The following is a 23,300-nucleotide window of genomic DNA, read 5'->3' on the forward strand; positions in this document are numbered from 1 at the left end:
TTGGGAACAGCAACACAGAGACCTCAAATGTTTGGGCCAGAGTTCTGGATAACCCATTTAAAGAAATGTAGCATGTTCTTTTGGGCTTGAAGGCCCACACACTTTCTTTTATGTTTGAAATTTGAACATAATCAGTGGGGTTTAAATAATTAGATAATTTACTAGGTTTAGGTAGTTAATTAAAAAGGAGAAAACAAAGCAAGTGATTAGAAAGATACATGCATCGAATGATGTTCGTCGTGCACGACTCACACACACACACACACATATATATATATACACACACAATAATCAACCATAGTTTAAAAAAAGATTTTCATAGGATCTCTAATTTGTCCATACTTTGTGAGGCAAAAAAACTCCCCATTAACCCTAAAAGTATGAATTCCACAAACCCCACGAACCAACATCATTAATATCATAATCATGAAAAGCAAGACTATGTAACATCGATCTCCTAATATCATTTTAATTTAGTTAATTATGTATTAATTTCATTAGTACGTTGAAATATTTTTTGGAACACATATATGTATATATAAATAAATAAAATAAAAGTTTGGAGGGAAATAATATAAGTGGAGAATTAGGGGTGGTGGCATGCAAAATAATTAAATTATTTATGATATATTTTGTGGGGGTGGGGGTGGGGGTGGGGGTGGGTGGGGGGGGATAGGGGTAGGGGGTTTTAGTCACTTGACTATAATGGTAGTAGTGGTTTGTATCTTTTGATGAGATAATAATAAGTGTAGGGAAAGTATGATGATGGGGATAACATCTTTAAGGTCACAATCCATTTCTTTTTGAGGTAGAATTGATAGTGCAGTCTTCTTTAATAGATGCCAATTTGCCATCATTCCAATTCCAAATTATTATTATTATTATTATTATTTTTATTATTATATATATATTTCTTCCCTTAAACTTAAAAGTGCATAATAAAATAACTTGAAGAAACATCAACCTATTAACTCATTTTGCATCTCAAAAGTATTACAATTGGTTGATACCTATTACTACCTAGTTTTTCTTTTTCTTTTTAATCTATAATATATTTTGAAGGACTATCTTTCCATTTTATATGTATTAATTTGGTTGAATTTTTTTTTTTTGAATTGTTAAGTATAGTGTATATTATATAGTTAAGCAGGAGTACTATAATACGTATAACTAATTCAAATTCAAGAATCAAATATTATATATTCAGTAAAAGAAATATAACTTTTTATCATGATTAATTATCACAGTAAAAAAAATTATAGTGATTAATAACTAACTACGACCACATAATAATTATTGATTATTGTTTTTGCAAATGAGTCTAAAATATTAATCATGACTTTATCACAATCTATGTTCTTATATAATTTTATCTGATCATGATAAATATTATTAATTTATCATAATTTTTAAATTTTAATAATTTACAATGTAGAATTAATTCCAACTGTTAAATCTCCTAAAAATTTCTTGTATATATCTAGAAACAGGATAAGTGAATCATACTCAATTATTCATATATATATATATAAAGAAGAAGAAAAAGTGCTCCACAGGGTAGTAATTAAGATATGGGTCAAAAAGATAATATGAGGAGGTCTGTTGGCATACCTAACATACAAAGTTTTGGCGTTGTCTGGACGTAGATAGGCCACGTTTATACCATAAAAAATAATACTATTTTAATATCTCAAGATTTTCAATATCTAACCACACAAGCAGCCACTTTTATAACATTTGTTTTCTTCTCAACTTTGGTCTTGCATGAAAATCGAGTAACACAGTGCCACGTCTAGTTGCAAAACCACACCACCAAACCAGAAATTTTAACAAATAGACATCTAAAACTGCACACACACACACACATGGTCGTCCTCAAATTATTAATAGAGACTTTGGTCCTTTTATTGTTTTATGTTTTTTTCCTTAACTATGAATAATAATAATGAGATCTACATCATGAGTGAACAGTATTGCACAAACAAAAGTTAGAACACAACAGTTTCTATCTCTGTCAAGGAAATTTTGGGTGTGTCCAAAACCCAATTCAGGACCCCAGTAATTAATTTACAACACACATTTTTCTTGCATTCTTAATGATACAACAGAAACAAAAGGACATTCTTTAAGTTTTAGGTCTTGGTGCAAAGTACCCCAGCAGGACATGTCAATAACTTTCTTGGACCGTAATCACTTTCATCTTTATGTATTTCAGTTAGGCAGTGTTTGAAGCTCAAGAAAATTATGTAACTAAGACCACAATTATCTCATTTCAGGTCAGAAAGTTTTACGTTTTTTTCCTTTAATTATATTTTTATAAGATGAATGTCATGTAGTGAAGGAAACGATCATCTTATTCGGTCAGGCTCTGATACTATGTTAAACGATCATTTTATTTAAAAATTTAAACTGTTAGAAACGGCAAACATTCAATACTAATATTTTAACAAGTAGTGTAGGAATGTATAGAAGGTTATTAATTTGATGTTGAATTCTATTGAATTTTTGAATTTTTACAATTTGTGAGACGATGGATAATTCTTTTTCTTTTTTTTTTGGGTTTTAATGTGAGAGTAGTAATTGTAAGATTCTTTTCATTGACTGGAGCATTAAAAGTATAAAACAGAAATTAGAGTTTTGAAAAATAGGGTAAGTTATAAAGGGAAGTGATGGTGAAAGACACATAATGGTTGTCAGAAGTGATGAATATACTGCTTTACATTCCATCAATTACATATGACTTGCCCGAATTACATAGATATATATATATATATAATAGTAAATTAAATAAAAGGTAATTAGTAATAATTTGTGATTAATTAGCGTGCATTAAAAGATGAGGGCCTGTTATAACCAACACATTTCAACAACTTAGTTGCAAAACATTAATTGCGAATGCCGGCAGGTTTCTTTAATGATCCCTCACTTGTCTCAACTCATCATTATTTCCAGGTGGTCCTACGTACTCCAACCCCTCATGCACAACACAAATATATTATATTTTTTTATTGATGAATATATATATATATATATATTATGGAAATAATAGATAATGTTTATTAAAAATAAAATTTTCGAAATATATAGAGAAAAACCCTAATTTTCTTAGTAGAAATCATGAAATTAACAGTGGTGATCAGAAGATATAATTAGCAATAAATTACGATTTGCAATGATTGGTTTCACTTGGAGGGATTTTTCAACATTTTTGGATGAATGCATTAGCTTTTTGGGTTTGAAAAGCGTACACACTTGAAATTGTGAGCCATTCGTAGGGTCCATGGAAATACATTTTCCCATCCCAAGTTGGAAAAGCAATAGGTGAAACGACTAAGGAACTCCATCTCTAGTACAGTAATTCATTCTCAGTTCTGATTATTGTGTTTTTGAAATCTTTTCGTTCCAACGGATTCTAATTTATTTGAAGAACAATACATAATGGAGACATTTTCAAAAAATTATGAATAGCACGCAGAGCAGAAATTCGTATGTTGTATATTACCATATGTATATATAATTCTTGTTTCTCGGAATCAAGGTATATTGTAGGAATAATAATTACAATTAAAGAAAAAATATAAAAAAATCATCAGGTTGAGGTGCGGATAGCGCGCACTTTTTAAAGAGATTCAAGCCCATTATAGTCCAGCAATATCAGTCTTTACTTGTTGCCTTATGGGTACAACAATCCAACAGTATCGTATGACTCTAACTCACTCTGGACAAATTATAAAACAAAAGCTCTTTCCAACAACTAATACAATTTATTAAGAAGATACAATGTATTATCACCGTATCTACGATCAGTAATATGGTATAACTGCCTGCTAGCGAAAGCTTGTGCTTCTAAAAAAATGATAATGAATATTAATTAAAGAAAAACTAAAAATCCATGAAAATAATAAAATATCGAAAATTGACGACAATAAGTTAGACATTGATATATGATAAAAAGGTTAAATTTTAACCTCTAAATTTCAGCTTCATATTATATTTTCCTATTTAATCGAACAAGTTCAATATTTTACATTAATTACTTGGATTTATGATTAAATACAAGCGATAGAAGCAGTTTCGACAGCTCTGTTAAAAAGTAAAGGATGAACAGGATAAAGCACTATTTCTCCTCATCATGCATGCATCAAAAGAAAGTACTGTGGTAAAAGGAAGATGAACCCTATCTTTCATCATTCATAAATCTCTCTCAATTATTAACATTAATTAATTTGTAATCGTACTGTAACTATATATTCGAATTAATATTATAATTAAGTGGATTAATTAATCTCATCTATATATATATGCAATTTCCATTGGGTTTTCTACTTATATAAAGAGACGTGAACATAACCTAGAAAGATTAATTAATTAGGAACAACCAACTTAAGATACTAATTATTAGAAATCAATGATTCTAGCTAGCTAGCTAGCTATCAAAATAGTTGTCCTAGCTAGCTACCCTTTACAAAATTCTAGTGGTTCGTTAATAGAATTTTCTGTCTTTGTACGTATATAGGTGTAATTAAGATCAATTGTGCATGATAGGGGTTTATTACTTCTCACCAATTTCTTGTAGTAATTAAACAAATGCGTGATGAAAGTACTGAATTCATCATTTATTCAATAATGACAAATATATTTTTATGTTTTAATCAATGTAAATTATGTTGTAAATTAGTAAATCCTTATATTTCGATATTTCAGCTAGAGAATAATACGACTTCCTTCCTAAATGTATTACTTAATTATTGTAGTACCAAGCTAAAGTGCACAATTCTCTAATTTCTAACATTGTGAACAATATTTTAAAAATAAAGTTTAATTACATTTAGACCCTCTTTAAAATATAAAATTATACTTTTTTTGAAGAAGTTCAAAAAATATTATACTTACATTATCTTCGAAAATTAATTATTTATAATTAATCCCATTTTAAGATTTGGACAAAAAAAAATATATAAATATTAAATAAGGGATAAAATTAAATATAACTTTTTTGTTAACGTCGACATATTTTATCAAAACCCTAATAGAAGGCCGGGGATCGGATGTAGAAGGAGAAGTTTTGAAGAGTATGTAAGATTAATTTTAATTTTTATTTTAAAAAATATAATTTTATATTTTTAGATGAAATTTATCTATAATTAACCCTAAAAATAATTGATAAAGTGCGCCAAGGAAGTAGATGGACAGTAATTTATACGGTGGGGATTAAAACAAGAAAATGGTAAGAGTTGGGGGAGCAGATGCGTCAATAATCAGAAAATGACGGAGCTCACTGACGTGGAGACGACGTAGGGAAGGAGAAGGAGGCCCCTCACGCTCCGTTAAACAGCGTCAGAAACGGGAGCAGTGGATTTCTGACACGTGTCCTGCCGACAGCGACCGGGGGGTCGCCAATAATAAATAGAAAAGCAGTTGCTGATGGCCACACGTCTGCCCTCCCATTGGCTACTTTCTTGACTTTTCACCATTTTCGTTTTTTTCTTTGGGTCTGGGCCCCACGTGGGCCCCCCATTATTCGTGGAATTGCACCCACACTACACGGCTCTCCAAAAAATCCAAGAAAGACTGATTGGACATGTGGGCCCCTACAACCCAGGCCGGCGAATCTTCTGGGAGTAGGGGGATGTATGGTTGACGCGTGTACAGTTGCGATGGGCCCATGTTATCTGCGGGGCCCCTCCGTCCCACTAGATGACAAACAGAGGGAGAAAATTGGAAAAAGAAAAAGGCATCAAGTTGGCACGTGTTGTAGGGGAGTGGGGCTCCGTGGTGCGCCTAACCCCAAGCAATTAGTGCGCCCTGCTCTCTGGCTTTTTTTAACCCACCCGCGCCCGCATCACTTGATTTTTGCAAACATCATCGCCATCACGACGTCGTTCCAATTTTACTACTTCCATTTTTCATTTCTATTTCTTTTCTTATATTTTATCCCAAACTAATCATTTTTATATTTAATTTAATTTCTTTTACGAAGATTTCTATTTTTACTTGAAAACACTGTAAGTTGATAAGAGTTTAATTCATTTAATCTATATTTTGAAATTTTTTACCAAGTTAAAATAAAACTGTAAAAAACAATTACATGATTTTTAAATCAACTTACACATGAATTTTAATATATCGTATAGATCAATTAGCGCAAGAATTAATATTAAAATACAATCACAAACATATTTCAATTAAAAGATTATTAAGATATTATAAATAAATGCATTTGACTTTCTTTTTTTTTTTAGAATTATTTTGTTATTTTAGAACATCGTAAAACTATTGTAGTTCTATTAGAAGAAAACAAATATATCAAAGAAATTATGCATACAGGAAGCGCGAGCACTGATTGGATTTGTGTAAAATTATAAGATTTTTGTGTTTGATTTAATTAATATTTTAAAATTTTTACATGCGTGGGAACCGCATAGAGCTGTCGCTAGTATTATTAAATGCAAGGAATCCTACAAAAAACGCTTTTGGGCAAGTCTCACGTTGAATCAGCATCATGATCATGCATGTTCTACTTCTACTGCCTGTCTATACCCCGACGACTACTGCTTGTCTATACCTCGTACGCCGGAAATAGGCAGCCCACATGCGTTGCTACTTCAACTTCATACACATCATTAATATATATGCCTGCAGTAACTACTTATTAATTTCGTGATTAATTAATAATGTAAGAAAATGATTAACTCGTGAAAAAGGTGGATTGTACTCACGACTATGAAGTGTCAAAATCACGATTTCTCATGATAGGTTAAAAAGACAAGTGATATTTTCTCATACTATTTGAGTTGGACATCGATTTTAGGGGGAGAATAGCTACTAGCTGGTGCTGTTTTAGCTAATAGCAACTCATGAAGTGCTAATACGTTTACTTGGAAACAATGTTAGCCTCCGTGGCTATCTGCTCCTCTTCTTGTCATGTTTGCCGGATTCACTCATGTATTCGCAATTCATAGGTAAATGTGCCTAGTTCTTGGCCAATCCTTTGATTTTAATGCTGCCCGTCTATTTAATATCATTGGATTTTAACGAATATTATATGGCAATATAAATATTATTTACTGCACTGTAAAATAAATCAATAATTATGAATTTCGGTGCATCTTACATGACAAATTAAAGAACATAGTTAATATTTTTTATAAACTTAACATAGAAGTATTTATGGTTCTAATTTATGGGCCAAAATAGAGGTTTCTAGATGCTAGTAGATGAGCTGGAATCAGACCTTTCTAATATATGCCATATTAAAAACCTGAACATACTTTTTTTAATTTTTAACTTAATATATTCATATCTAACTTATAGGCGTAGTTCTATACCTAATTTATAAATGACAAAGAGTTTTCTAGTTGCAAGTGGATGAGTTTCAACCAAATTTTAATAAACATGGCATGTTTAAACCCTTTTTCCAGCGTATTTCTACCCCTAAACCCACCCAAAAAAAAAAAAGGAAAAAGAAAAAGAAAAGGGGTTGTGGTATATAGTGAAAAATGAAAAAGAGTGGTAGAAAGCGTGTTTGGATATTAAGGAGGGAAGCGCGTGGAAAGGAAGGTGGAGGACATAAGTCGTGGAATTTGATTGCAAGTAATGGGGTTTGATATTCTTTTAGCTAAAAACCCAATGATGATAATTAGTGTTACGTATTTGGATGAGTTTGTGGGAAAAGAAAGAATCGCACAACAGAGAAAAGGACCATCCTTTGTTGTGGCTAATAAAGACATGGACCCATTTACCAAAGCAAATTCTTTACCTCTACAATGGGTACTCCATCATTTCTCCCTTTGCCAAAATATCCTCTCCCTACTTCTTCATAATTCTATTTTATTTTTTTATTCATACTTTAATTCTAATATTAACTCACCCTACACTATATACCACTTTTCTCACATCTTTTTATTCATGGCGGTGTAATATATATATATATATATATGTATATTATTTGTGCTCAGAATTCAAAATAAAGTCTGTTTAAGTGGAATTATGTGATTTGTTATTTTTAAATAGTAAAATATATCTTCATTTTCTCAATTACAAGTTTATAAAAAATATCACAGTTGCAATCATATTGAGAGTCTCTGATTATGGCACTACAAATAGGTTGCAAGGGAGGTAATAAAGTGGGTCGTAAAAATATTAAGGTATCAACAACTTATACCCTATAATGCACGAATATTTCAAAAAATACCCAATGCAGTGTCAGACACAGACACGCTTAAAATTAAAAAAAAAAGAAAAAAAAGGGCAAGACAAGTTTCAAATTTTCTTTTCATAATTTTAAAAAATTTTGGGTTGTTTTCAAGAAAAAATGAGTTTTAGGCTTAATAAAAAAGAAAAAGAATTAATTCACTCCTCTTAAACTAAAAATATTATGATGAAATTACTAGTATTTTGAGAGTTGTTCACGATAATTTAACTAATTTAAATTATTAAAAAAATTCATTGCATTTTTTTTTCAAAATTAACTGATTGTGTACGTTTTTTAAGACACATTCGATTAATATAGATGTAAGCCATGTTTATTTTATATTTTATCTTAATGTTTTTCATATTGCATATTTTAATTTTATGAAAAATTGAGAATATATATAGTAAACATATATATTATATATAGCCGTGTCGTGTCCTAATTTGTTTTATACTTTTCGTGTCACTGTGTCCGTGTTGTATCGTGTCCGTGTCGTATCGCGTTTGTATCCATACATCATAGATTATACCTATTACATGTATAGAGAGCGATTATACATAAACCACAAACACCGAAATGATACCAATGATACATGCATCTAGGTCGGGTTGCAAAGACATTGAATTAATAAAATGTATCTAAAGCTTGTCTTGATAAAAATCATGAATACTCTGTGGTGAGGTCTTGGTGTAACGTTCATGAGACCCCATATCATATATATATATATATATATATATATATATATATATTCAATAGATTCTAGTATAATTGAATAATTCTTTCCTTTACTCGGCAGAGGTGAATAGCAGCTATTGCATCATGATGATTGATTTTAAATATATATATATAAGTAAACCGTCAGTATAAATTGGATATTTCTTATACAGATCTAATGAGCTTAAATTGGATGTTTCTTATACATATCTAATGAGAAAATATCGAATATATAATACTTATGCCAGATAAAATTAATAATATTGATTTATATTAGGAAAAATCGAAAAATGTAGATGGCGAGTAAGAGTTCCACGAGGAATTAGTTCAAACTGAGACAGTGTGTATGTATGATATTTGCGCCTTTTGGCTTTTGGGGAGTGGGTAGATCTCCCGTGAGAGTAGGCCATGCCAGAAGGCGAGAGATGCACTCATTCCATATATATTGCCTGTAGGCCACATTTGCGTCATAATTTCACCAAATTATCTGATTAGGTCTAATTAAATAGCCGCTATTTGACCAATAATTTAGTCTGATCTAATTTATAAAAAAATCTCGATTTATTTGCTCATTAGATATTAAGATCAGTGTAAAGACAGAAATACCACCAAAATAGAGATTATAAATAATTATATGTATTAAATTATAGAATTTTCTATAATTTTAATCGTAACAATATATTTACGTTAGGTACGTACAAAATGGTCACTATGAACAGTTAGTAACACATGTATGATGACCAATATAGTTACAAGAAATATAACGATGCTATATTTATGTCGTCACCTACTAAAAATGCGCCACTAATTACATTTAGTAACAGCTTAAGGCACAATTTTAATTACTAATAATTGTATTATGACACAATTGTCAATTAAAATATATATCTTCATCCACAACTGGGACATGTATTACCAAAATCTAATTAATTAATGGGCCTAGCATGCACATTTATTCAAATTAATTTTACATTCAACAATATATATATAATAATAATAATAATAATCCGTTGAGCTGATGACCTAGCTAGCTAGTTGATCACCAAAACAGATAGCATGCATGTCTTAATTTAAACATCCTTAAATATTAGTCACATTAAATTAATGTAATCTGTATTTTGTTTAATTTTAGCTCTGTCCCGATCACTTTCTCATTACACCAACTCCATCCGGCCATATTGAAAAATTAAAGAAATGTAGAACTTGAAATTCATGAAGACTATAGATTAAGTCATTTTAATTAATTAATTAATTGACTGAATATTAATTGTAACGGTTAGATCCTCTCACAAATTCAAAGAAATTGTTCACCGACTCGAGTGAATTAATCAAGAAGTGGGTCCGAACAATTATTTCCCCGTGACTATAGTATAGTATAAGCATAATTTTTTCAGATTCCACGTTTGAATATAATATATATTATGTTGAAAATTTTGATTTAGGACTCAATTTCTGAGGACTTCCAGTCATTTTCTGTGAAGATGGATCTGTTTTTCTGCAATCAGGAATGGGGTCTTTGACTAAGTAATTTTTCTTTTTTTAATATAAGCGATGATTATATAATTACATTAATATTTTAATAAATTGAACAACTGGATAATTTATAATTAATTTGCTTAATATATCAATATGATTAAGAATTACGAAAAAAATCACAATAAATTTATATAAAATAAGATAAATACTCAGATTAAAAACTAATTACGTCATTCACCACATCTTTTTGTACATATCTATGTAGAAAATTATACAGTGCATATATTAAACGTAAAAGAGTGTGAAAAAAACAAAACATTATCGATTAGAAATTAATTGTGTTTCGGACCGACACCATCATTTATAATAAAAAAATTCAACATATATAGAAAATTATAAATAAATATTTTTTTATTATCTCGATCACAGAAATCGTATTAAAATTACGCATTCTCCCTATGCCCACCCTCATTTTAATTCTACTCCCTATTCGTAACCCGTCTTAATTAATTGTTTTCAAATAATTAAATACATTATCAGCATATTCATAGTAACTGAATTGATGAATTTAAAATCATGAATTTCAAAATTTTAATTAATAATGAATTCTTTTTTATTTAAAAAAATTAGTAAACTTCAAATTCTCTTCTATTATTGTAAATTATCTTTCAAATAAAAATTCATCTATATGTCAAAATATATAATTTTTTTTTCTCACTGATTTTGACCCCCTGTTTGATTTGCATTCCTAGTTGAAAGGTTCTGACACAAAGGGATGTGTATATTTCTAATTGTACACTTTTATTGCCATTGTAGTGCACGTGCACGCATTTGTAAGATGTGATGTGTGGTATTTACTACATTTCTTGAAAAATAATCATAGAATGGGCACTAAAGGGACACATATAATATTGTACGGTCTTGTACCCAACACAAAAGAAATAAAAAAATAAAAAAGAATTACCCCAATAGAGAGATGTGATCCTTAGAGTTGTTAATATTGATTAAGTTGTCAGTGGGTTACATCTATCCACAATCATACCTACATTACTACTCACATCTTTTTCTGATTTCCCCAAACTATTTTATTCGAAATTTTATCATCAATTTCAGTTTGCAGTTTCAAAGGTTGCAAGACATCAATGTCACACAGGTCACTTCTATTTTTAGCACCACAGATTATGCTCTAATTAACACAGTTTTTATCATCATTATCACTAATACATGACCACAGCTATTATTAGTCCACAGTACTCGGGATCACACTGATTAATATATTAATTAGTCCTTTTGGTTAATCAACTTATTAATTAATTAATTTCATTAGCCTTTTCTATATGTCATCTCTATTGCATACTTTCTTCAGACCATTGACGTTTATTTCAGTTATATATAATGAATTAGGGCCTGTTTCTCATGCACACAACATGCGGAAAACAATGCCGCAGAACCCCTGGAAATTGGTTTGGTATGTTCAAAGGCGCAAATGGTATATAACTGCTGGATTATATAATATTTTTTTTATAGCATACGATGCATTACATCATTCAATACATTCAAATTCAAAAATTACTTCAATACATCAATAATTCATCAAATTAACAAATATATTCAAACGAGACAACGAAATAACAAACTATATATACTATAAGACATGCACCTATGTACATTCATGAAACTCAAATTCATAACATTTTGGTTATGGGGCCTCAACTTTACCAGCCAAGTAGCCTTATTGACCATATAGATAAAATTATTCCGGATTGTCTATGTCATTCATTACGTACTTTACAATGGCTGTTTCTATTTTTTTTTTTAATTTAATTTAGTGTTTTATATTGCGTTCATCTTTGATTTGAAACATAATTTAATAAAGAACTGTGACGAAAAATTGAAATAAATGGTTATGTAAAAAATAAAAATAGTAAATGTTTTTCCCAGATAGGTGAATTTAAGAATGTTGGAATTAATAGTAGTTATGTGGTAGTACTGAGGGGGTACAAAAGCAACAGAGTGGTGCAAAACATATATAGGTATTCATGTTTGGAAAAGTATGTAGTAAAACATATATATTGTGGATGTTTGGTTGCATAATGGGTAGATGAGGTACGTTGATGTTTTTGTGATTACATACATATACATATATATATATATATATATACATTTGACGTAGTAATAAAAAAATGAGGGGGGGGGGGGTCTATCCATACCATACCATACATGTAGCCCACCTGCAGCAGCTGATGGGAAAAAGAAACAAGAAATGAGATAGACACTGTAGACCTTTAAGGGAGAATCTTAGGATGAAGTGATGATCAGGATCAGTGGGTTTCTTAGTAAATAAAAACAATTCTTGATGATATTGATATGATCGGAGAATGACAGTTGATCACGCCACCCCTCCAACTCCATCATTAATTCTCTTACTTAATTATTCATCCATCAACTAATTTTAATTAATTCTTCTAAATTAATTAATGATTTATATATATATTGCTTGATCATATTATATATATATATATATGAGTAAAGATAAAATAAAGAATATGTAGCTAGATATAATATTACAGAGAGGGGGAAATTGCATTTTTGTCCCTTATGTTAGAGTCTTTTTCAATTTAGTTCTGTTAGTTTTAGTTTTCTCATATTGCATCTCATTATATGAAATTTTTCTCAATTTTAATCATCACGTGTCTTTTCCATCAAATAATTAACAAAGTCGTTAGCAGACCATTATGAAGGCACATGATTTCGCCGTTAAATATTGGACGAAAAACGCGCATGAGGACTAAATTTAATTCAAGTTACTGGACTCAATATGATAAAATCATAATAAATGAGATTAAATTACAAAAGACTCTAAATATATGAACCAAAAATACAATTTTCCCTAATTGAGGCATGAGAATTAAATAATTTCTTTAGCCAATGATATATGTGTATTTAATATGTTTGAACAAAATAAGAAAGGCAAAATTTTTCAAATTTTTCATGCGTTATTAATGGCTTTCCATCCTAGGACCACATGACTTCCCCTCGGTTCTAAAAGTCATTGACCAATGAACATGCAGATGGGGTCCTATGATCCTATCCACCAACATGCTTTTTAATTAATTAATTTTGATTAAAAATAAAATTAGATTAATTAAGCACTCCAAATTCTGAAATCAGACACCTAATTATTGTTCTATGTACGTTGTTAACATGATTATCAGCAAGAAAAAAAAATGACTTGACTTGTATAAAAATCATCTATTAATTAACGCTTGTTAATTTTGTACGTCATCATACAAACTTGATGCGCGCGTACCTATATATTTATTTTCACATATTTTTATATCCAAGTTAGGTTTCGTCGTAGTATTTTATTAAGAAATCTAAAATTCCATGCCAGCTTGTTTATAGCTAATATTTTTTTGGGAATATATGAATAAAAATAATTTTTGTTGGTTGAACAAAATATTTATGTATAAAAAAGATGGAGAAAACAATAAAATAGGGTTTGGGGCATTAAGTAGGTGTAATGGTAGTTGGTCCCGCGTTCCTTGGCATTTAAATTGCTTTATCTTCAAACTCTGCCTTCCACCACACAATATACCAAGATTGATCATCAAAATATAATTTAAATTTAAAAGAAAAAAAAAAGAAGACAAAAGAGAAATCAATAATGAACAAGAGGACCCCTCCACCCCCCACCCCATCCCCACCCCTCCCACTTAAAAAAGATATTCATAAAAAAAAAAAAGGAAAAAGAAAAAAAATAGCTATCTAACTATAGCATAAATCATCATCGTCGTAATCTTCTCCTATCTTTCTTCCTTTATTTATTTTGCATTCACTATGCACTCTCGATTTTATTTTTTATACATACCCTAATAATCTTTAGTGGGAAGGGGACGTTTCCTCGTTTTTCATCTGTTTGTATGTGTCCATCTTCTGACACAACTTTGATAATGGCACTTTCATACATCTAACGAACACACAAACACGCACACACATACACACACATCTTTTTCTCCACTCTGAAAAAGTTTAAGTTCTTTGTAGAGGTGATGGCGCAGGACTGCCTGCATCAAATGATTTGGAAAGGAGGGTCAAATCACTGAACTTCCCTTGTTTGATCAATTCGCAGGTAATTCACTCAAAAGACAGACACACAAGAAAAGATTAGAACAAGTTCGTACATCTCAGTATCATGATCCAAGGACATGTACACATGAGATCATTCATCATCATCATCGACCAGTTCTTGCATCTACATACTTTTCTTGAAGAACCCGTTTCTTTCTTTCTTCTTTTTTTTTTTTTTTCTCTTTTTCTTTTGAGAAAGAAAAAGAGTGATAAATTGTGTGTGGATAAATGAGTGAATAAAGATGGGCATCTTTTTCCAAGCCTTTTTAACACCATCTCTCTCTCTACACTGTTTATTTCCTTATCAAGAGAGGGAGAGTTATCAGAGAGCTATGGATTTTTGAGTGTGATGACATACAAACACAATTGGAGTGAAGAAATTACACTACTGATACTTACACGCACAGAGATACACATACATAGAGCTATAGACTCTATATCTGTCTGTAGCTACTAGCTAACTAGCTAGCTAGCTTTATAGATATAACTCAAAATAGCCCGGTGGGTACGGAGTTATGTCTCTGTGTTTTGTTATCTCTCTCGCTCTCTCTCTCATTCCTTCTTTCTTATTGTTTTCTCTCATCTTCTCCATCTATATCACTCTTACACACACACAATTAACTACAAATTCTTATCTCCTGTCATTAATTTGCAGATGGCGATGATATGCAACACGTGCACACTCAGATTTCCATCACACGAGGTATATATCAATAATATAATTAACCTATTAACCAATCCCTTTCTCCTCCACTCTCTCTCTCTTTCCTTAGCATAAATCCAACTGCTGATATCGCTCTTTCTCTTTACCTTTTGATGGTAGAAGAGAATACTACTTGTTCTAGTTCAAGATTATATATGTGTGTGTGTGTGTGTGTGTGCTGTAATTAATTTGTGAAGACAGATATTTTTTATGTTTTTATTTTCTTTTTGTGGGTAGAATGAAGGGAGTTGAGTTGATTGTACTGTATGTTGGACTTTTTGGTACAAGGGTTTTTCCAGGGCAATAATTATTATTAATTTATTTCATTATACTTTGAAACTTTCTTTCAGGGCTCACCCCATCAGAATTAGGCTATTACACTTTCTCTGCAGTCAATCAGTACCAACAATTATCTTCAACACTTCTCTCACTGCCATTCATATGATTGAACACCCTCCTCCTCCTCACCACCTTCTTTCTTATTAATATTTCATCAACAGGTACAAACACTCATATTCTTTTTATATGCTCCCTATTAGTAGATATATTTATGTCTGTGTGTGTGAAAAGTGAGTTGGATTGGATGTGAAATGAAAGCTAACGTAGTCTCTTTTCTCAGGTCTGATAGTTAACAGGGATAACAAAATAAATTAGGTGGTATATTTTCCAAGATCGATGGCGACGTACTTTCATGGGAATTCAGAAATCCAAGGTGGTGGCGGTGATGGCTTACAGACGCTGATTCTCATGAATCCCGCCTACGTTGGATATTCTGACACCCAACAGCAACAACCGCCACCCAGCAGCAACTTCGTATTCCTCAATTCCAACTCCTCCGGAAACAACGGCCATAACATCCCCCACGCGCCGCCCACTCAGACCCAACATTTCGTCGGCTTCCCCCTTCAAGGCACCACCTCCGCACCCGCCGCCCCGCCACAGGATCCCCAGCAGCAAGATGTTTCGGCCCTCCACGGTTTCCTTCCAAGAGTCCAATACAATCTCTACAATCTGCCCATCGACCTTGGAGCGGCGCGTGATGTCACACGCGCTCAGCAGGGACTCTCGTTGAGCCTTTCCTCGCAACAACCTCCTGGATACGGCTCGTTTAGGCCAGAAAGAGAGGTCCCGTCCCAGCCACTGGTGACGGCTGTGTCCCCCCCTCGCGGGGGCGAAGATGTTAGGGTGTCTGGGGGATCGCCCTCATCGGCTTCAGGGGTGTCCAATGGTGTGAATGGAGTGCAAAGTGTGCTGCTGAGTTCTAAGTATCTGAAGGCGGCGCAGGAGCTTCTTGATGAAGTCGTTAATGTTGGAAAAGGAGCTAAGAGTGCGACAGAATCATCCAAGGGGGCTAATGGACAGCCCAAGAATACCGGAGATTCCTCCTTGGCGGCGGCGGCCGCCGCTGCCGCAAGTGGAGACGGACAAAGTGGAGGAGAGGGCAGTGGAAAACGTGGGGCTGAGCTCACTACAGCAGAGAGACAAGAAATTCAGATGAAGAAAGCAAAGCTTGTTAACATGCTTGATGAGGTAAGCCTGTCTGTGTGCGAGAATTATACATTTGAAAAGTAACAAATTTGATGAGGTATTGATGATATTGCTGACATAGTAAAAGCAGCGGTTTTTGGTTTTGTAACTGGAAACTTTCAAAAACAAGTAAAAAGAGTTGGCTTTCCAAGTAAAGTTTTTTGTAATTTTGGTTTGGCTGAAGCGTAGGAATTGAAAGAGTCAGGTCTCCATCAGCTGAGTAATTGTATCAGATCTTTGCAAAGAGTAACTATCATGTGATATTCATGTCAGATGTGTTCTTTTCATTCAGTTCTGTTTTCATAGTATTGAAGAATTTAGAACATCAAAAGATTTTGAGGTGGTCTTTTCATTGCAACATACGGTTCCTAAATTATCAGAACTGGAATTTCTTTTCTTTTTTTTTTAATTCGATTCCGTGCTGTCTTTCTCTTTATGGTAATAACTAATTAACAAACTGATTTGAGCACTCTAATGTCTCCTAAACTCTACTTGATTATCACTCCTTTTTCTCACTTTAATTTTGAATTGAATTGATCATGTCTTAGGTTGAGCAGAGGTACAGGCAGTACCACCACCAGATGCAGATTGTAATCTCCTGGTTTGAACAAGCAGCAGGAATCGGTTCTGCAAAGACTTACACTGCTCTGGCTCTGCAAACAATCTCAAAGCAATTCCGGTGCCTGAAAGACGCAATCTTGGGCCAAATCCGAGCTGCAAGCAAAAGCTTAGGTGAAGAAGACAGTTTGGAAGGGAAAATCGAGGGGTCGAGACTCAAATACGTCGATAATCAGATAAGGCAGCAAAGGGCCTTGCAGCAGTTGGGAATGATCCAGCACAATGCTTGGAGACCCCAGAGAGGATTGCCCGAGCGATCTGTTTCTGTTCTTCGTGCCTGGCTCTTCGAACACTTCCTCCACCCGTAAGTTGGCTTAGAAATTTCATATTGTATCAAATTTTAGGTGCAATATTTGATATCAAGACAAATGAGTTACCATGATTCTTGATTTTTGCCAGTTATCCCAAGGACTCGGATAAGCTCATGCTTGCTAAACAGACGGGGCTTACCAGGAGTCAGGTACTTATTGATCGTCTAAAATTCCTGATCAGATTTTTCACTAGTTCAATGGAGTTCTCGATATTGAGTTGGCTGCTGTAATTTCAGGTTTCTAATTGGTTTATCAATGCTCGAGTTCGTCTCTGGAAGCCAATGGTAGAGGAGATGTACATGGAAGAGATGAAGGAAAACGAAAAGAATGGATCAGAGGATAAGACTAGCAAAAGTGAACAGAATGAAGATTCAGCCTCAAAAACCACTGCTCCACAAGCCAAGAGCCCAGGGACTGATCATCCGAACAAGAATTTCATCTCGAAACAAGAGAACCCCATTAACCAGAATGCTGCTCCTGTGATATCAATGTCCACAAACTCAACATCCCCAACTGGGACAACCTTGAGGAACATTGCAGGTTTTAACCTTATCGGATCAACAGAAATCGAAAGCATTACTCAGGGGAGTCCAAAGAAGCTGCGCAATGCCGACATTCTACATTCACCGAGCAGCATTCCATCAATGAACATGGAGTCAAAGCCCACTGATCCCCACAACGAGAACATGTCAATGAAATTTGGCAATGAGAGGCAGGGCAGAGATGGGTTCACATTGATGGGCGCGCCAACAAATTTCATTGGAGGATTCGGCTCGTACCCTATTGGGGAACTCGGGAGGTTTGGGACCGAGCAGTTCCAAGCACCATACTCAGGCAACGGCGTTTCTCTCACATTAGGCCTCCCGCATTGTGAGAATCTCTCCATGTCAGGAGCCCACCAGACATTTCTGCCAAGCCAAAGCATACAGTTAGGACGAGGTGTTGAAATCGGGGAAACAAATGATTTCGGTGGAATGAACACTCAGACAAACACACACTCAACCAACGTGTATGACAACATCAACATTCAGAACCGGAAGAGGTTCGCTGCGCAATTGTTGCCAGACTTTGTAGCTTAACTGATGAGTTTCAGTAGAAGCAAAGTTAGATAGGCAAAGAGAGGTATTGCCACAAGGTACTCTTAGGGTCCTCTTCACTATTTTTATCCCTTTTCTTCATTACTAGGAAGAAGAGGATAATTACATGATAGTGTAGAGAAGGGTAAGAGAAACTTAGATAGTATAAGTATATAAATATGTATACATATTTCAGGAGAACCATTTCGGTTCTTACAGGCAGCTTAGGTTTTTTAGAATATGGTTGGGGATTGTATATTAATTTTGTTTCTGCAGATAATAGATGATTGTGATAATGTAATGTGGAGAAAAACTAGTTATTTTGGGTGGTATACGAGAATAAAGAGTGGTTTTAAATCTGGTATATATATTGCTGCTTGTGTCTAAACAGTTTTATTACATCTATAAACCGTGTTTGCCCCGTTAGCATCGTTTCATGATTCCATCTTCTTGCATTCATGGCAACAGAAACGACTGTGGGACAAAACAGCGAAAGGTTCAACATCAGGCCACGCCTGATTTGAAATTTTGGATCAGCTTTTTGGATTGGAATCGCAGAATGAGAAGATATAGAATAAGAATACGGAAGAAAGGGCCCCAGGACAATTGATTATATGTTGCAAAAATTCAAGGATAAGGATCATAGCAAAAGGCCTCTTTTTCATGGTCTTGTCTTGGCAATATGAAGAAAAAGAACTGCCAATCAAACATAGTCCACAGATATAAGACAAAATATCAGAGAAGCTACAAAATCTTGTTCTTGTTACTTGACAATTTGATCAATTGACAAGAGCAATAAACTAAAACTGGTAGTTGATTATAACGTGTATTTTTATTGGAATAGTTGCTTGTATGGGAAGGGTGCTTTGCTAACTAGCTTTCAACTTCTCTTTCTTTAATCTTCGATTGCTTTGGACCACCCTAGGTTGACGACCCTTATCCTCGACTTCATTCTGCCTTTGTAGGCTAAGGATGGTGCTACATGACAGACACACTGTCCTCTGGTTTCCACGCTTGTTGAATTATTACTGAATTATTGTTATCAGGGTTTTTCCTCATTTACTGACCAATTGGCATCTAATCTAGGTAAATAGCTTCACATATATTACATCTCTCTCATCACACAGTACTTTATCCATCTGATTAACAACGGCTGTTAACGGATATCATAGACGGATCGATCATACCTCTAACGAATGCAGCAGATGTTTACCATGATCAGAAATCAATTCAAGACTTCATGAACCTCATAAATGAAATCACTTGTCCAGCAACATGCACAATAATCACTGCTTTCTTCAGCAGGAGTATGCAAAATCACCCAGGTTGTTAAACAAATAGAGGAGCGACATTTTCGGTCCTCTAAGTGTAAGTGTGGCAATAAGAACACTAATTCTTATAAAAACAAAAAAACAAATCGTACATTGCGGATGAATTTCGCTAGAAATTACAACTTGTTTGAATTGATTTTTTGATACAGCACTACTACAAATATAACATTTAACCATCGGCAATTATCATGGTTAATAATAAATTATCGAAGTAAATAGTCATTGACAGACCATACAATAGTTTTTGCATGGGGTGCTATAAGTTAAGACAAATATTTTAATCATAGTTCTTAAATGTGACAAATAATTTTTTTTATGGTAGAAAAATTAATGTTTTATTTCGATTGTTTTAAACATGACTAACAATAGTTATTTGTCATAATTTTTAGTCATAACCATTAATATTATAGTCAATGATATTTTTTTTGTAGTATGGGAATTTTAGATTCTTGGCCAATATACTGACGTGGACTTTTAAACATTAAAGATGGGCACTTCATGCCTACGTAAATCTGATTAGACAAAGCATAAAATTGTTTGTGAACATCATATTTTAGCAGAAATAAAAGGTTCTCAAATCAAAAATCGTTTCCATTCTAGTATAATCTAGTACAATTTTCAGCAAAGTCTGTCGTAATTGTTAATTCTTCTAAATTACTGTGTTTGATTGTCAGAAGCTGCGTCGATCATCAGTTTGAGATAATCTCTTTATTGTATATATGTCTTAATTATTTCAAAATGAAATTTTAATCCATGTAAGCAAACAATCACCCATGAGCCTACCATACAATTGGATCATACGATTATGGGATAAAGACTGCATGGGCTATCTTACACGCTCAACCCAAACGAACGAGCTGAAATGACATATGAGTCGTCAATGAAATACTAGTAATATATCACTAAAATATCGTGCTTATTTATGAATATATTTAAAGATTTCAAACTCATAATAAATTTTCTTTTCTTTTTTTTTTTGGGTATATATGTGAAGGAAAACAAGAAAGTATTGCTGACTCAATTCAAAGCTTTCTCGAAAAAAAAAAAAATTAAATGTTACAATAAGTTTGTTTTGTTTTTTATTTTGTATTCTATACTGAAAGTATTACGTCAATTTATCAATTAATATTTCAATTGTCGTTAGATAACTATCAAATTATAAATAACTATAAAACAAAATTATGATAAACTCATATATTGAGATAGAATAAATATTTTTACATGTGTGATAAACTCAAACCCGTGAGTTAATATATAATTCTAAAGTTATGGACTTCACCTCCCAAAGTTAGTCATTGATGTTTTTATTTAATGCTAATGAGTATCCTTTTCATAATAAGAGAAAATGAGTGGTTATTGACTTAATTAAGGAGACAAAGTAATAACAATAATAATAATAATAATAATAATAATAATAATAATAATAATAATAATGGTTTAATTTGAAAAATCAAGAGGTAAAGTAAAATATCACTACAAGAACTATAACGTTTAACAATGGCTAATTGTCATAATTCAAAATAAATAACATAGTAAATGGTTATTGAACATGGCCAAGTAATACTTATTGGTCGTGACTTTTACGAAAGTAGTTAAAATATTTGTCATGGCTCTTAGCTATAGAAAATATTTTTTTATAATGAATAAGATAAGTTTTTGTATCAATTTTACTTAACATGATATAATAATAGTTATTTATCATGAATTTTAGTTCATAGTCTTTAAAATGGTAATAACAAATATATATGGTGGGTCAACCGGATGGCTATTTTTAAAATGTATTAATAATTACATTTTGATTAATAAAACCAACACTAATTAATTAAATCAAACAAGTAATAAAATTCAATATCGAATGTTGACTTTATGATGAAATAAAAAAGCAAGAATTTTGTAATACAGAAATACTATTTATCATCAGCTAATCCTTAACGTTTTTCGCCTCTCATTGACTTTAAAAGTCTTTTCTTAATTCCTGTTACTTGTACTTGCGGCTATTTACGCTCAAACGCGTTCTAAATTAATTAAATGAATATATGCAGAACAGCTGTATATACATAATTACTATATATATATATATATATATATGTTTATTGTCTTACTTATAATATATAGACATGGTACATATGCACATATGATATACATACTCGCATTATATATATGAAAAAAATGCATCTTTTATCCTATAACTATTGGCCGACACTTTTAATCTTTTTGAATTTTAAATTTTGTAATTGAGGATATAACTAAAAGAATTACTACGTTTAGTCCAGATATCGTCAAAAAATACTAAATTCGTCGGAGATCAACACATGCCTGACAAGTGACTCTTTTAATTTGCTAGTTTTTAATTTTTCAGATAATTTTGCTAATATGGTATTTTTCCAAAATTCTCCATTTCTATACGTCTCAATATCATGGTTGTTAATCTTACCAGAGTATTCGAAATACAAAACATATGCTTTTCCTCTATTTTCAACAGAGTTATAATGAGACATACCCATGAATCTCTAATTTTAAATTATTTTATTATTTGTTTGTCAAGAATGGTGCAATTTTGCTTTTTTTAACCATAGAAACAGGGAAATAAATGGTTTACTTTTGCAGCTATATATATATTGGTCTGGATCGAAACTGGGTAGAGCTCCTTGAAGTTCTTCAGGTTGAGCTTGTGGCTAATCTCGCACAAGTATGGTCTCTGAAAAAAGAATAGATCGTTAGATAGTTAGAAAGTTCCAAATTAAATGTGATCGAAATTGTAGTAAATGTATATGAACAGTGATATTTATAAATTCAAATGTTCATACACAGCTGGTCTACGTGGCGGCATCTCATATCCAATCTTGACAAATGATCTATGGTTCAAGCCTTGGGTCCGAAAATCGGGTCGAACTTGGTCGGGTCCGATCGACGACCCGACCCAAGGAAAATACGCAGATCTTTAGAATTTTCTCCATATTTTGAGGGCATTTCAATCCATTTCCTTGGTTGTGGTACACCCGCATCATATATATATATAGGGAAATTAACATTAATTTATGGATGCAGAAAACGTTGTTTTAATAAAGAAGTAGTAGTTCGGCAGGTTTGATCATTTGCTTTCAATACCCGCTTTTTTGTTTTGCCATAACAGGGGATGTCGTGATTCACGGCATGCAGTGGCCACAAAGTGAACAGTATGGGTGGGTGGACCATTGAAGACGAGTAAACTAAATTGAT

The 23,300-nt window shown here is 32.6% G+C and overlaps 1 protein-coding gene across 5 annotated transcripts; it reads left to right on the forward strand.

Annotated features, from left to right (window-relative positions):
* Positions 1-14,234: 14,234 nt before the first annotated feature.
* BLH1 (BEL1-like homeodomain 1) lies at positions 14,235-19,116 on the forward strand. Of its 5 annotated transcripts, XM_088875530.1 has the most exons (8): positions 14,235-14,305; positions 14,432-14,516; positions 15,171-15,218; positions 15,569-15,718; positions 15,838-16,748; positions 17,294-17,667; positions 17,763-17,823; positions 17,911-19,116. In XM_088875530.1, exons 5-8 carry the CDS (start codon positions 15,894-15,896, stop codon positions 18,751-18,753), a joined length of 2,133 nt encoding a protein of 710 aa, XP_088731656.1. In that variant the 5' UTR covers positions 14,235-14,305; positions 14,432-14,516; positions 15,171-15,218; positions 15,569-15,718; positions 15,838-15,893; the 3' UTR covers positions 18,754-19,116. The 5 variants fall into 5 exon arrangements, with proteins under 5 accessions (XP_088731656.1, XP_088731658.1, XP_088731655.1 ...); XM_088875529.1 differs by having other exon boundaries at positions 14,240-14,516; XM_088875531.1 differs by lacking the exons at positions 14,235-14,305; positions 14,432-14,516 and adding an exon at positions 14,614-15,016.
* The last annotated feature ends 4,184 nt before the right edge of the window (positions 19,117-23,300 follow it).

Source organism: Sesamum indicum, linkage group LG11 (assembly GCF_026168435.1).
Source record: "Sesamum indicum cultivar Baizhima isolate 11 linkage group LG11, ASM2616843v1, whole genome shotgun sequence".
NCBI lineage: Eukaryota > Viridiplantae > Streptophyta > Magnoliopsida > Lamiales > Pedaliaceae > Sesamum > Sesamum indicum.

Bases quoted from the DNA above. Each gene is read 5' to 3' on its own strand.
- BLH1 (XM_088875530.1), top strand. From the start codon at position 15,894: ATGGCGACGTACTTTCATGGGAATTCAGAAATCCAAGGTGGTGGCGGT. The intron at 16,749-17,293 runs GTAAGCCTGTCT...ATCATGTCTTAG, and splicing joins TTGTTAACATGCTTGATGAG to GTTGAGCAGAGGTACAGGCA. The intron at 17,824-17,910 runs GTACTTATTGAT...CTGTAATTTCAG, and splicing joins CGGGGCTTACCAGGAGTCAG to GTTTCTAATTGGTTTATCAA.